Source organism: Callospermophilus lateralis, chromosome 5, assembly GCF_048772815.1.
Source record: "Callospermophilus lateralis isolate mCalLat2 chromosome 5, mCalLat2.hap1, whole genome shotgun sequence".
Taxonomy (NCBI): domain Eukaryota; kingdom Metazoa; phylum Chordata; class Mammalia; order Rodentia; family Sciuridae; genus Callospermophilus; species Callospermophilus lateralis.
Window position 1 is genome coordinate 34,721,733 of NC_135309.1, and position 13,245 is coordinate 34,734,977.

At 38.7% G+C, this 13,245-nt stretch overlaps 1 protein-coding gene across 2 annotated transcripts in view; it reads right to left on the bottom strand.

Moving 5' to 3' along the window:
* Positions 1-9,906, bottom strand: part of Fnip1 (folliculin interacting protein 1) — a 97,604-nt gene extending 87,698 nt beyond the window's left edge. For both annotated transcript variants that reach the window (XM_076856443.2, XM_076856442.2), the window contains exon 1: positions 9,736-9,906. In XM_076856443.2, coding sequence (XP_076712558.1) covers positions 9,736-9,827 — 92 coding nt within the window. In that variant the 5' untranslated portion in view covers positions 9,828-9,906. The remainder of the gene's footprint in view (positions 1-9,735) is intronic.
* Between the last annotated feature and the right edge of the window lie 3,339 nt (positions 9,907-13,245).

Here is a 13,245-nt window from a genome sequence, read left to right on the forward strand (position 1 = left end):
ACTTTTACTGCCCTTGCTCTTGGATAGGCAGAATTAATATGACCATATTACCAAAAGCACTATACAGATTTTAATGCAATTCCGATCAAAATTCCAATGACATTCCTCATAGAAATAGAAAAAGCAATCATGAAATTCATCTGGAAAAATAAGAGACCCAGAATAGCTAAAGCAATCCTTAGAAGGAAGAGTGCAGCAGGTGGCATCACTATAATAGACCTTAAACTACAGCACAATAGTAACATGGTATTGGCGTGATATTGGCACCAAAACAGACTGGTAGACCAATGGTACAGAATAGAGGACACAGAGACTAACCCACAAAACTACAGTTATCTTATATTAGACAAAGATGCCAAGAACATGCATTGGAGAAAAGATAGCCTCTATAACAAATGGTGCTGTGAAAACTGGAAATCCATATGCAACAAAATGAGATTAAACTCCTATCTTTCACCATGTACAAAACTCAACTCAAAATGGATCAAGGATTTAGGAATATAACCAGAGACCCTGCGTCTAACAGAAGAAAAAGTAGGCCCTAATCTCTATCTTGTGAGATTAAGCACCAACTTCCTTATTAAGACTCCTGTGGCACAAGAATTCAAATCAAGAATCAATAAATGGGGGCTGGGGATGTGGCTCAAGCAGTAGCGTGCTCGCCTGGCATGTGTGCGGCCCGGGTTCGATCCTCAGCACCACATACAAACAAAGATGTTGTGTCTGCCGAAAACTAAAAATAAATAAATAAATAAATGTTTTTTTTAAAAAAAAGAATCAATAAATGGGATGGGCTCAAACTAAAAAGCTTCTTCTCAGCAAAAGAAAACAATCTGTGAGGTGAATAGAGAGCCTACATCTTGGGAGTAAATCTTTACCCCTCACACATCAGATAGAGCACTAATCACTAGGGTATATAAAGAACTCAAAAAACTAAACACCAAAAAAACCAAATAACCCAATCAATAAATGGGCCTGAAGAGACACTTCTCAGAAGATGATGTACAATCAATCAACAAACACATGAAAAAATGTTTATTATAACTAGCAATGAGAGAAATGCAAATTAAAACCACTCTAAGATTTCAACTCACTCAAGTCAGAATGGCAGCTATTATGCACACAAACAACAATGGATGCAAGGAAAAGGTACACTCATACACTGCTGGATGGACTGCAAATTGGTGCAGCCAATATGGAAAGCAATATGGAGATTTCTTGGAAAATTGGGAATGGAACAACCATTTGAGCCAGCTGTCCCTCTCCTCGATCTATACCTAAAGGATTTAAATACATCATACTATAAGGATACAGCCACATCAATGTTTATAGAAGCACAATGCACAATAGCTAAACTGTGGAACCAACTTAGATGCCCTTCAATAGATGAATGGAGAAAAAAAATGTGGAATATATACACAATGAAATATTACTCAGCAATAAAAGAGAATAAAATCATGGCATTTGCAGGTAATAGAGGGAGTTACAGAAGATAATGCTAAGTGAAGTTAGCCAATCCCAAAAAACCAAATGCCGAATGTTTTCTTTGATATAAGGAGGCTGATTCATAGTGGGATAGGGAGCAGGAGCATGGGAAGAATAGATGAACTCTAGATAGGGCAGAGGAATTGGAGGGGAAGGGACGGGGCATGGGGTAATTAATGATGGTGGAATGTGATGATCATTACTATCCAAAGTACATGTATGAAGACATGAATTCGTATGAATATACTATGTATACAACCAAAAATATGAAAAGCTGTGCTCTATATATGTAGTAAGAATTATAATGCATTCTGCTGTCATATATAAATAAAAAAATTTACATAAAAAGAATATACTTTACTGACATACATAACTAAAAAGAATAAATTAAAAAAAGAGAAGCTTAAAGGATCAATTTAAGAGGCTAGCCCTGAAATCTCTTAAATAATATAAGTTCCAGAAAGGAGATGAAATTAAATCATGTAAGAAAATTTCCCAGAACTAAAGTATCTTCAGATTGAAAGGCCCCCCAAGGATCAGCAAATGAATTTAAAAAACAAACAAAAAAAGCCCTCCAACAACAAAAAATGCACATGAGGGGAGCGGGCGGTTGTGGCTCAGTGGTAGGGTGCTTGCCTAGCACATATGAGGCCCTGGGTTCGATCCTCAACCCCACAAAAAAATTAAATTAAATTAAAATAAAGGTCTTGTGTCCAACTACAACTAAAAAATAATTTTAAAAAATGCATACCACTCTGAAATTCCAAATAAAGATAAAAAGAAAACAGAAAATTCCAAAGAGCTGTATCTTTGCACTTCTCCAATACAATCCTGGAAGCGAGAAGACAATGGAACAATTTCTTCAAATTTCTGAGTTAAAACGATTCTTAATCTAGAATTCTGTAACTACCAGACTGTTAACCAAGCACAAAAAATAGAATAAAGACACTTTTAGACTTGCAAAATCAGTTTTAAGAACAGAGGAGGTTTCCAGATGCTGTGGATTTCTTTTCATTTTGAACACTCTGGGTCCTTGGATCTTATAAGATTGTTAAGTGGACCTTATGGGGAACTGGAGTAACAACTTAATCTAGCTTTTTATATAATATAAATATAATATTACAAGAATTAGTGTAAAAACCATACTTTTGAAGTTCCATCAACACTCTTATTTGACTCACCTCATTAATTTCATAATCTGTAGTTTTTTGTTAAAAAGGAAATCTTTAAAGATTATAAAACAGACCCCAAAAGGGTAGGAAAACAGGTCAAAAAGCCTCAGAGAACCTAAAAGCTGCATCCTCCAAATGCAACCATAACTGTACAAACTGAAATGGTTCATTATCCACGTTCTTTTTTTAAAAAAAGAATTTATATGTATTTATTTATGAATATATTATTTGTAGATGGACACAATACCTTCATTTATTTATTTATTTTCGTGGTGTGGAGGATTGAACCCAAGTCTCACACCTGCAAGGCAAGTGCTCTACCACTGAGCCAAAAGCCCGGCCCAATCCACATGTTCTTGACACCAGTTCTGTCATTGTAACTACTAGGATTACACTAGAGAGAAACATGAAAGGAGACAACCACATTTGGAGAGACATGGAATAAAATGCTATTATGATCAGAGACACTTAATGTTGGGCAATATGTTTTCAAGTAAGCAGGTCCTTAGGGCCCTGGCTATGGCTATGTCCCTAAGGAGATCCGTTAAAATACTGTTCCAGTTCCCTACAAGGTCCTCTTAATCACACAAGATCTAAGGACCCAGAATGTTCAAAAGGAAAAGAGATTCCACAGCACCTGGCAAACTCCTGTGTTCTTAAAACTGTCATTATCAAAAACAATCCATTATTTTAAAAAAAAATTATTTTTAATTGTTGTTATACACAACACCTTTTATTTTATTTTTTTTATGTGGTGCTAAGGATTGAACCCAGGGCCTCGCACGTGCTAGACAAGCGCTCTACCACTGAGCCACAACCCCAGCCCAACAATCCATTATTTATTCATTCTTTTTGGCAAATAATCAATATGTCAGGGAAGATAACAACTCATGCACATATTCATTAATTATACTAAGTATTAAGAGGGGTATAAATGGAGAATACAACTTATTCTGGAAAATGAGGCCATCCTTGCAATCTTAAAAAAAGAAAAATTAAGATAATGAAATTATCCTTTACATTGGCAAATGATATTTTTTAAAAATCCTGCTTAAATTAGTCATTAAATGAATAGTTTTAGGAAAATAACCCCAAACAGGTTTGTTAAATCAACTTCTTCAATTTAGTGAACTGTTTTTATTTGTCCATTCTTCAAATATTTAGCTACTGTCTTCTTTGAGCCAGGTACCAGAAGCACACCACTGAACAAATTAGATGGAGGCTCTGCCCTTATGGAACTTAAAACCTACTGAAAGAATATGAATACATAAAATTGCAGTGGCATACACCTGTAATCCCAGCCATCTGGCAGATTGAGGCATGAAGACTGAAAGTTCAAGGTCAAGAAAATTAAAAAGTCGGGGATATAACTCAGTGGTAAAGCACTTGCCTAGCATATGTGAGGCCATGGGTTCAATTCCCAGTATGGGGAAATAGATGTGACAGGTTGGGGATGTGGCTCAGTGGTACACTGCTTGCCTAGGATACATGATGTCCGAGCCTCTTTTCCCACTACCACACACCCCCAAAAACAAAACAAAAACTGCCATAGCAAGGAAATACTGCGAAAATACAGGTTATATTAGAGTTTTAAAGAAAAGACATATTGTAGCCATAGCATTCCAGATAAACACATATTCCTGCAAATACATGGACCAGATTGTTTTCAAGAAACAAATCATCCAAATCAGACTCCACATCCAAAAGAAAACTAGAACAAGGAGAACCTAGAGGATGAGAGAGGATAGGAATTCTAATACCCAACATCCCATTTAGTTTTCAAAACAACTCTCTGAAGATAGATGCAATAAATACTAGGACTATCTTTCCAGTATTTAGCACCCAACTCAAACCAGCATTTTGTAAGAGATTACCCTCATACTCAGAGCTAGGGTATATTACCACAATCAGAGTAACTCCAACCCCCTTGCCACACTAACTTAGGCCTAAACCAATCAGTGATCATGAGTAAATTCAGTGCTGATACAAACAGCAAAGAAATTGGGGCTTTTGTTGGAAATCCTGGAGTAGTCTCCTGAATGAAATGATATGACAAAGGAGATCTAGATGTACTATATCTAGAATTTCAAAATAAGAGAATAAAGCCTGAGGACTCAGTTGAATGCCAGAACTCAGCTTCGAAAATCAAACAGTCTAATTTCAGAACCAAGAGGCACAAACACCCCCCAACTCTGTACTGCACCCTCCACTACATAATGCTTCCCAAAGTTATATATAAACACTGCTAAGACAAGAATCTGAACACGTGTCCAACATATCATCTACAACTTTACAGAAGGATGATATGTCAAGCTGAGGAGTTTAGACTCTGTTAAGAATTTGACTTTTTTTTTTTCAAGTATGAAGTGTTTGGGGTGTTTGGAAAAGATTAATTTAAAGGTTGTTACAACAGATTAAGAATCCCGCCTACAGCCAGGCAGTGGTGCATGTCCGTAATCCCAGGTATATGGGACTCTGAGGTAAAAGGATGGCCAGCTTTAGCAATTTAGCAAGGAGTGACTGTCTCAAAATAAAAATTTAAAAAGGGCTGGGGATGTGGCTCAGTAGAACAGCACACCCCTGGGGTTCAAACCTCAGACCCACATATGCACACACACACAGAGACAAAAAAACACACATAAAAATTCTCTCCTACAGACACTAAGAACAGATGTTTCTAAAGAATATAACAGGGGAAAGGGGGAAAAATATAAGGGGGAGAAATGAATTACAGTAGAGGGGGTAGAGAGAGAAGAGGGGAGGGGAGGGGCGAGGGGGGATAGTAGAGGATAGGAAAGGCAGCAGAATACAACAGACACTAGTATGGCAATATGTAAATCAATGGATGTGCAACTGATGTGATTCTGCAATCTGTATACGGGGTAAAAATGGGAGTTCATATCCCACTTGAATCAAAGTGTGAAATATGATATATCAAGAACTATGTAATGTTTTGAACAACCAACAATAAAAATTAATTAAAAAATAAAGAAAGAAAGAATATAACAAAAATACAGAAATTGTTTTTGAACAAAACATGAATTTCCAAAAAAAATTTCAAAAAAATTTTAAAACAATCCTTTTCATACATACTGCAATTGTTACATTTACACAATCATTTCCATTGGAAAGCAACCTAATAGAAAAAGCATAGCTTCTCCTAGAAAGCACCTTCTTTGCCAAACTATTTAAATGACAAATAAATTACTATTTCAATTCTATAAGAAATTGAAAAAACATCCTCCCTATAATATCTTTCAAATTCATTTCTCTCTCCAGAAGCTTAGGTAAGACAAGTCCATAGATATCCGTGAAGTAAGAGTTCTAAGAGTGAAGAAAGGTGTGGGGACTGGGGATATAGCTCAGTTGGCAGAGTGCTTGCCTTGCAAGCACTTGTTCAATCTCCAGCACCACCAAAAAAAAAAAAAAAAAAAAGAAAGAAAGAAAGGTGTGGTCCTTGGACATCTTTTCTAATGGAATAACCATGAAAGGATATATTGAAAGGTCCCTGTGTGACTTCTTTATCAAAATTATCTCCCTCCTAGAATCCGACTAGGGCTTATCACCAATGGGTCTCATATACTGATTACTGCAGGAAATGTCTTTTTTAAAAAACAAATTTTTGTGTTGTAAATGAACAGCATGACTTTGTTTTGCTTATTTTTATGTGATGCTAAGAATTGAACCCAGTGCCTCAAACATATTAGGCAAGTGCTCTGCCACTGAGCTATAGCCCCAGCCCCCAGGAAGTGCCTCTTAAGAGACTGAGTTAAGTTGGTTGTCAATGTCTTAACTGTGCCCATACCAACTTAACCTGACTAGAACAAAACAAACAAAAATGAAAGAAAACCATGGTAACCTGGAATAAAAAGTAAATTTTAGTCTATACAAAAACCTGGGTTAGCCTGTAATTCTAGAGGCTTGGGAGAATGAGGCAGGAGGATTGCAAGTTCAAAGCCAGCCCCAGCAACTTAGCAAAGCATTAAGCAACTTGGTGAGACCCTGTTCTCAAAAAAAAAAAAAAAAAAAAGGAGGGTGAGGGCTGGGGTTGTGGCTGTGGTTAAGTATCCCTGGGTTCAATCCCTGATACAAAAAACAAAAGGGGCTGGAGCTGGAGTTCAGTGGCAAAGCACTTGCCCAGCACGTGTGAGGCGTTGGGTTCCATCCTTGGCACCACATAAAAATAAACAAAGGTATATTGTCCATCTACAACTACAAAAAAAAAAAAAATTAAAACAACACCCCCCAAACCAAAAGCAAACAAACAAAAAAACCTGGATTACTTTCAAAGATGATGAACATAACCATAGGCAAATGTAAATTAGGAAAATACCACTATATAGCCCCTCTAATGGCTATAATCAAGACTCAAAAATGGTTAAAATAGTAAATGTTATATTACATGTTTCTTACCACAATGAAAATTTTATTTAATCTTTTAAAAAGACTAATATAATACTGGAGAGACTATGGAGCAACTCTAAGTTTTATACACCGGGAATATAAAATAGAACAACTATTGTGGAAGAGTTTGATAATTTTTTTAAAAAGTCAGACACAATACCTAGTATATGATCCTGAAATCTTATTCCTAGCTATCTGCCCAAAAGAAATAAGAATATATATTTCCAAAGAAATATTTTTACACAAATATTCACAGAATTGATAATAATAGACCAAATATGAAAACAAATATGCTCCAACAAATGAATGCACAAACAATTTTGGATATAATAACACAATTAAATACAGTGGAATACCATTCAACAATAAAAGGGGTGGATGGACCCACTAATAAATGCAACAATGTGGAGAAACCTCAAAATCATCATTTTGGAGGGGAAATAAATCAGACACATAACAGCAGATTATACTCATATATAATTCTAGAAAAGACAAAACTAATAACAGAAAGCAGGTAAGTTATTAAGCTGGGTGAATAAGGATTAAAGGCTGACTGAAAAGAAGGATGAGGGACCTAGTATGGCCCTATGTATAAACGTGGCTGTATAACCAATGTGATCCTGCAATCTGTACACATGGGAAAAATAAGATTACGTACCCCATTTGAATCAAATGTATGATATGTCAAGATCATTGTAATGTTTTGAGCAACTAATAAAAAATTTAAAAAAAAGGAAGGATGAGGGAACAATCTGAGTGACAGAAGTGGGCTAAAACTCACTGGGGTAGTAGGTACATCTGTGTACATACAATAAAACCTCACAAAATTGTACTCATAAAATGTATTTATATTCTACTGTATATAAATTATAGCTCATTGAAATAAACAAAAAAGATCTGGTTGATAACAAGTCACTATCTATGTGATGTTAACCAGTGTTCTCATTTTTTCCACATGTGCACATCTTATTTTTATAACAATTGCTTCTATGAGGTACTGGAGTAATTGGGCTTCCATGAAAAAGGCTTATATATTATCTATACTGCTACTTGCCCTATCTCACATGGTTGTTGTGAAACATCAGATGAGAAAGTTTTTTGGCAACTGTAAAGTATTACACAACTATACAGCAGACTTTACATTTAAAAAAACAGACACAAAATGTTTTCACATCAGTGATTTGAGACCCTTGTAAACCTGGGTATCCAAAGTCAGTCTTTGCTCAGAAACAGGAAACAATTGCCTATTTAAATGTGAACTTTTAAGTATCCGGGTAGAACCTGCTTCCTATTGTCTCATGAGTTACTGGATATCTCAGTGTAGTAGACTGCACTTAATCTAGATTGCACTTTCATTTTTCAAAAGAAAAACTCTAAAGAAATGTTTAACGAAAGGCAGGTGAGTATGGCAAGACATTCACTTTCCAGTGGAAAAGATGAAAACCTAAGAAAACTGTCTTTTACTAAGTAAACACGTTCCAAAATGTTTGCAATAGGAATTTTTCTTCCTCTAAAAGTCAATTAAATTTCTTTCCATTTAATATTACAATTACACATATTTATTGAATGGTTCCTGAAGTGAGCTGCATTAAGAGGGTGAATAGGAGTATTAAACCTTTAAAACCACTGTGGTACACAATCATTGCAACTTTTGCCTGTTGTAAAATTTGACAGATTCTCTTTTTTCCTATTACTATTGGACAACTGGGCTTTTTGCTATCCTTCCAATTAAGTGATAGCTGACATTTGGCCTAGTTCTGTTTGCAAGTTTCCACACTGCAATAAGCATGAAGGCATTTTGGAAGACATACAATTATCTTCTTCAAATGTAGTTTCACGGCTAAATTGTAACTTGAATCCATGTTTATATCAAATCCGACCATCCTAAAAAGTTATTCTGCCAGCAACAGGTACAGCGACCAAAATTTAACAAAGTGTATATATCACAAAATATTTCGCTATCGTTTTCAATTTTTAAAGACTCCTTTTCGGTTAACAGTTGCAAGGGTTTGTAAAATTCCACCAATTCTAACGCCAGACTTCACTTGATTTAGTCCTACTTCAGTCTTGTCAGTAGTAACTCTAACCTCTTAGGTTTCACATTTCTCCTTCGATAACATTAAGGTCGCTCAGTCCGCTCCAATTTTTAGTTTCCAAGAAACCTGAAAGAACGGCACCTTGCCCACTCGCGCCTCCAGTCCTTTCTATACTCCGAAGGTTGGCCAAACGTGCTGCTCACTCCACAAAGCCAACCGAGCTGGAAGACAGCTGCCAGAGGGCGACTGGTCACGGGGAGGAGGGGAGAAAACTCCTCGGCCCGGAGGACCACGGCTGAGGTCCGATCCAGCCCGCGCCCAACTCTCCTCGCAGCCAGGAAGGCGTGTGGACCCAATAGCTCAGGCCGCGGAGCTCAGCCCAAGGTGGGAGAGCCGCGCGTGGCTGCGGGCAAGAAGTAAACAAACCAACCCGAGAAAGGGGGAAGGGGCAACGACTAGGGGTGCGGTAGGGAGGTAGGACCTCCAACACACGCGTACAAGTCAGCAACTGACCCCACCCCACCACGGACCTGGACCGGACTCAGCGCGACGCTGCCGCATCGGCCTGAACACCAAAGGCCCCAACACCCATAGAACCCACAAACCAACGCTCCGCGCCCCCCACCCCGCAGCCCTACCTGAACGCGCAATCCGAGTCCCGGGCGTCTCGACCGGGCGCGCCCAGCCCGTTCCTCTTACTGAAAAGCTTCTGGAACAGCGTAGGGGCCATGCTAGCCACCGCCTGGCCGGGGTCGCTCAGCTGGGTGCTTGCTAGGCCCCCGATCCTAGAGCCGCCCCGCCACCCCCATGGGCGCCTCAGTCATATGACAGAAATTAGTCACTTCAAACGGCCACGGCGCGCGGGGCGGGGCGCGAGGCAAGGCCGGCGTTCATTGGCTGGCAGTGAGCCGCATCACGTGGCGGAGCGCGGAACGGGGGGGAGGCGGGGGCGGAGGGCGGAGCCGGTTCCGATAGGCTAGCTGGCGGATCCCATCTCGAGGCAGCTTAGGGGGCGGGGCGTGCGCTGTGGGGAGAGGACCCCAAGGTGGTTGGAATTGGGGGAGAAAGCGCTTCAGGTTCAGATCCCCTACGAAGTTGTCAGCAACTAGGGCTACGGCGGGAACGCGCAGGATCGATGCCAGTGACTTAGGGACGAAGACGCGCCCAAGACATGGGCACTTAGGGAACCACATTCAACCGACCATCCCCCGCCCCGAACCTGGTTCTACGACAATACACCTTTATCCGGTGGCCTGCAGAGCAGAGAAGGCGCCGTGACCTGAGCGAACCCAGGACCCTAGGCTCGCCCATAGTCAACCCGGTGGCCATGAGAGATTTAGACTGAGCGGGATTCCGCAGAGCCGGGCTTAGGGGCACTGATGGAGGATCTTGCCAGTACTGCCGTCCCAGTCATGGCTAACAAGAAAGAAGTCCAAGGACTCCGGCAGCCGCTCTAGTTTCCTTTACAGAGTCTAGAACTCTCATTCCGGAAATTAGCCTCTGAAAAGAGAGAGTGATTGGAGTCTCAGGAATTAGGCTACGTTTCACTAGTAACCAACAAAATCACAAGGAAAACCAACGGAGGCAAGAAGCCTGTAGAAGACATCTGTGTATGAAAATCTAACCCCTTAGGTTAACTGTTTAGAATTTTAGGAGCTTGCAACGCTTGCTCGAAGGGCCTGGGTTTGATCCCCAGCACTGAAAACAACAACAACAATAACGTATTTGGGCAGAGTAGGGAGGAACAGTCAGATTAGAACTTCACAAAATCAAAAGTATATCTTAATGTCTTAATGTCTCGGTGTGGGGAAAGGAGGAACTATAGAATTGAAACAAATGACAGGGGAGAAAATCGACCCCCCCCCCGCCAAAAAAAAGAGGAGCCTTATTAAACCCGGAGAGTTAAAACATATCAGGATTCAAATCGAACTAGTCTTACACATTGTTAGCACCCCATCCATTTACTTACTCCCCGCTTTGGCACAGGAATTTGGTACAATGGGATGCAATTCCGATGAGATGCAATGTGAATGTCTGGAAATAACTGGTATGTGTTTGAAAGGCTGGATAAACATGCTTTTCTAAGAATTTCATTTAACCAGGCATATAAACCTAATTTTCTTTAAGCATCTGATTTGCAGCTAAAATTTAAGCTATAAAAAATGGCTCTAACATAAAAAACTAATTGGCAAAATTTATATCTCAACGATGAATTGAGGTGCAATGTTAAGATTTTTTAAAAAAGCACTAACTATAGATGATTAAGAAGTGAGTGTTGTGTTTTTATTCCACAAACATTAAGTTCTAGGCACTAGGGATCCAAAGTAAATAACAACAACAAAAAAAAAAAAAAAAAAAAAAACACCTAACTTTCTAGGTGAGGAGACAGTAAATACAGTAAATAAGGTAATTTCAGATAGTGATTAGGGCTGTGAAATTAATAAGAACTACGCAGTGAAATAAGAGCTTGGAAGGCGGGGTTGGTAGCACAAGTCTGTAATCCCAGTGGTTAGGGAGGCTAAAGCACGAGGATCGCCAAGTTCAAAGCCAGCCTCAGCAACTTAGTGAGACCCTGTCTCAAAATTTAAAAATGAAACAGTCTGGGGATGTGGCTCCAGGAGTTCAATCCTTGCGGGGTAAGGGGAAGGGAAGGTTTTTCTAAGGTAGGGAAGTTAAAATTCATTCAAAGGTCCTCCATAGGTTGCCTAAGTTTCAAGATAATACAGGCTCAAAATAGCAGAATTACATTGCTTAAACATTTCAGATAATCCTCTGGACTCTGATGTCAAACGCTGAAAAAAATTTTAATAAGGTAAAATAAACTACATTTTTTCACAAAATGTTTGAAAATGAAATGAAAATTTTACAAACAAAGTTCATAAAGTTTTAAAAAACAAAAAAATTATACATCCTATCAATGAAGCAATCATGGGGAAATTTTGTTTTCACACTAGCACATTCCTCTAAGTGAGTGCAAGTAGAAATAGGTTAAAGCTTTCTTATATAGGGGGCAAAACAATAAGGACTAATAGCTGTCCATTGGCTGGGACAGAAAAGGGTACTTCCAGGTCTCCTTAGAAGGAAGTTTGCAAATACAACAACCTTGTGTACTTTCATCTTGGGAAAAAAATTACTTCATGGGTAATAATTGATATTAATAGTTAGGGAAAGAACATCACTGCTTGCATAAGAGTTACTTTATTTTATATATATTTATTTATTTATTTTTAGTTTTCGGCAGAAACAACATCTTTGTTTGTATGTGGTGTTGAGGATCCAACAAGGGCTGCACGCATGCCAGGCGAGCGCGCTACTGCTTGAGCCACATCCCCAGCCCATAAGAGTTACTTTAATATTTTCTAATCATGTAATAGTTTCATTTCTGTAGTCTCAGTCTTGGAAGGTACAGAGAGAAACAAATTCATTTAACATTCATCACATTTTCCCTATATTGCAGAATAAAACTAAAATCACAGAATTCGCTGAAATGATACAAAGTTATAACAAAAAACAACTTCACTTAAAATTTTATATATTTTCAAGTTCAGTATCAATGTATATTATCTCTTTTTCCCTTCTACTTAGTATATTTCACAAAGAAGCTGAGGTGTCTTGAAGTTTAAGGCATCAGCCAGGAGAAAAAAGTAAGAAAGACAAAAATTGTTGTCTACTCATTAATGTTGTTATATGAATGTGAAACAGTTGAGTTACAAATAGACATAAGGCCTGCACTATCACTCAAGAACAGAAGATTTAGTCTTTCCCAATCCCCAACAGCATATGGTCTCTTACACCTACTTCCAAGATCATCCTCCCGAAAATATAAAAGTTGGATGACTGAACCACATCACCAGCCCTTTTAATTTTTTATATTTTGAGACAGAGTCTCACTAAGTTGCTTAGGGCCTTGCTAAGTTGATGAAGCTAGCCTTGAATTTTCAATCCTGCCTCAGCCTCCCAGGTTGGTGGGATTATAGGTGTGCACCAAGGTACCCAGTGGTCAATGAATTTAAAATAGGACAAAGACAGATCCAATTTATGATTTTACTCTGGCTATTCTGTAGAAAGGAATTATAGCAGATTAAGAATGGAAGCAGAGAAACCAAATTGGTAGTCCCCTATATCTTAAGGGAGAACTAATAGTGGCT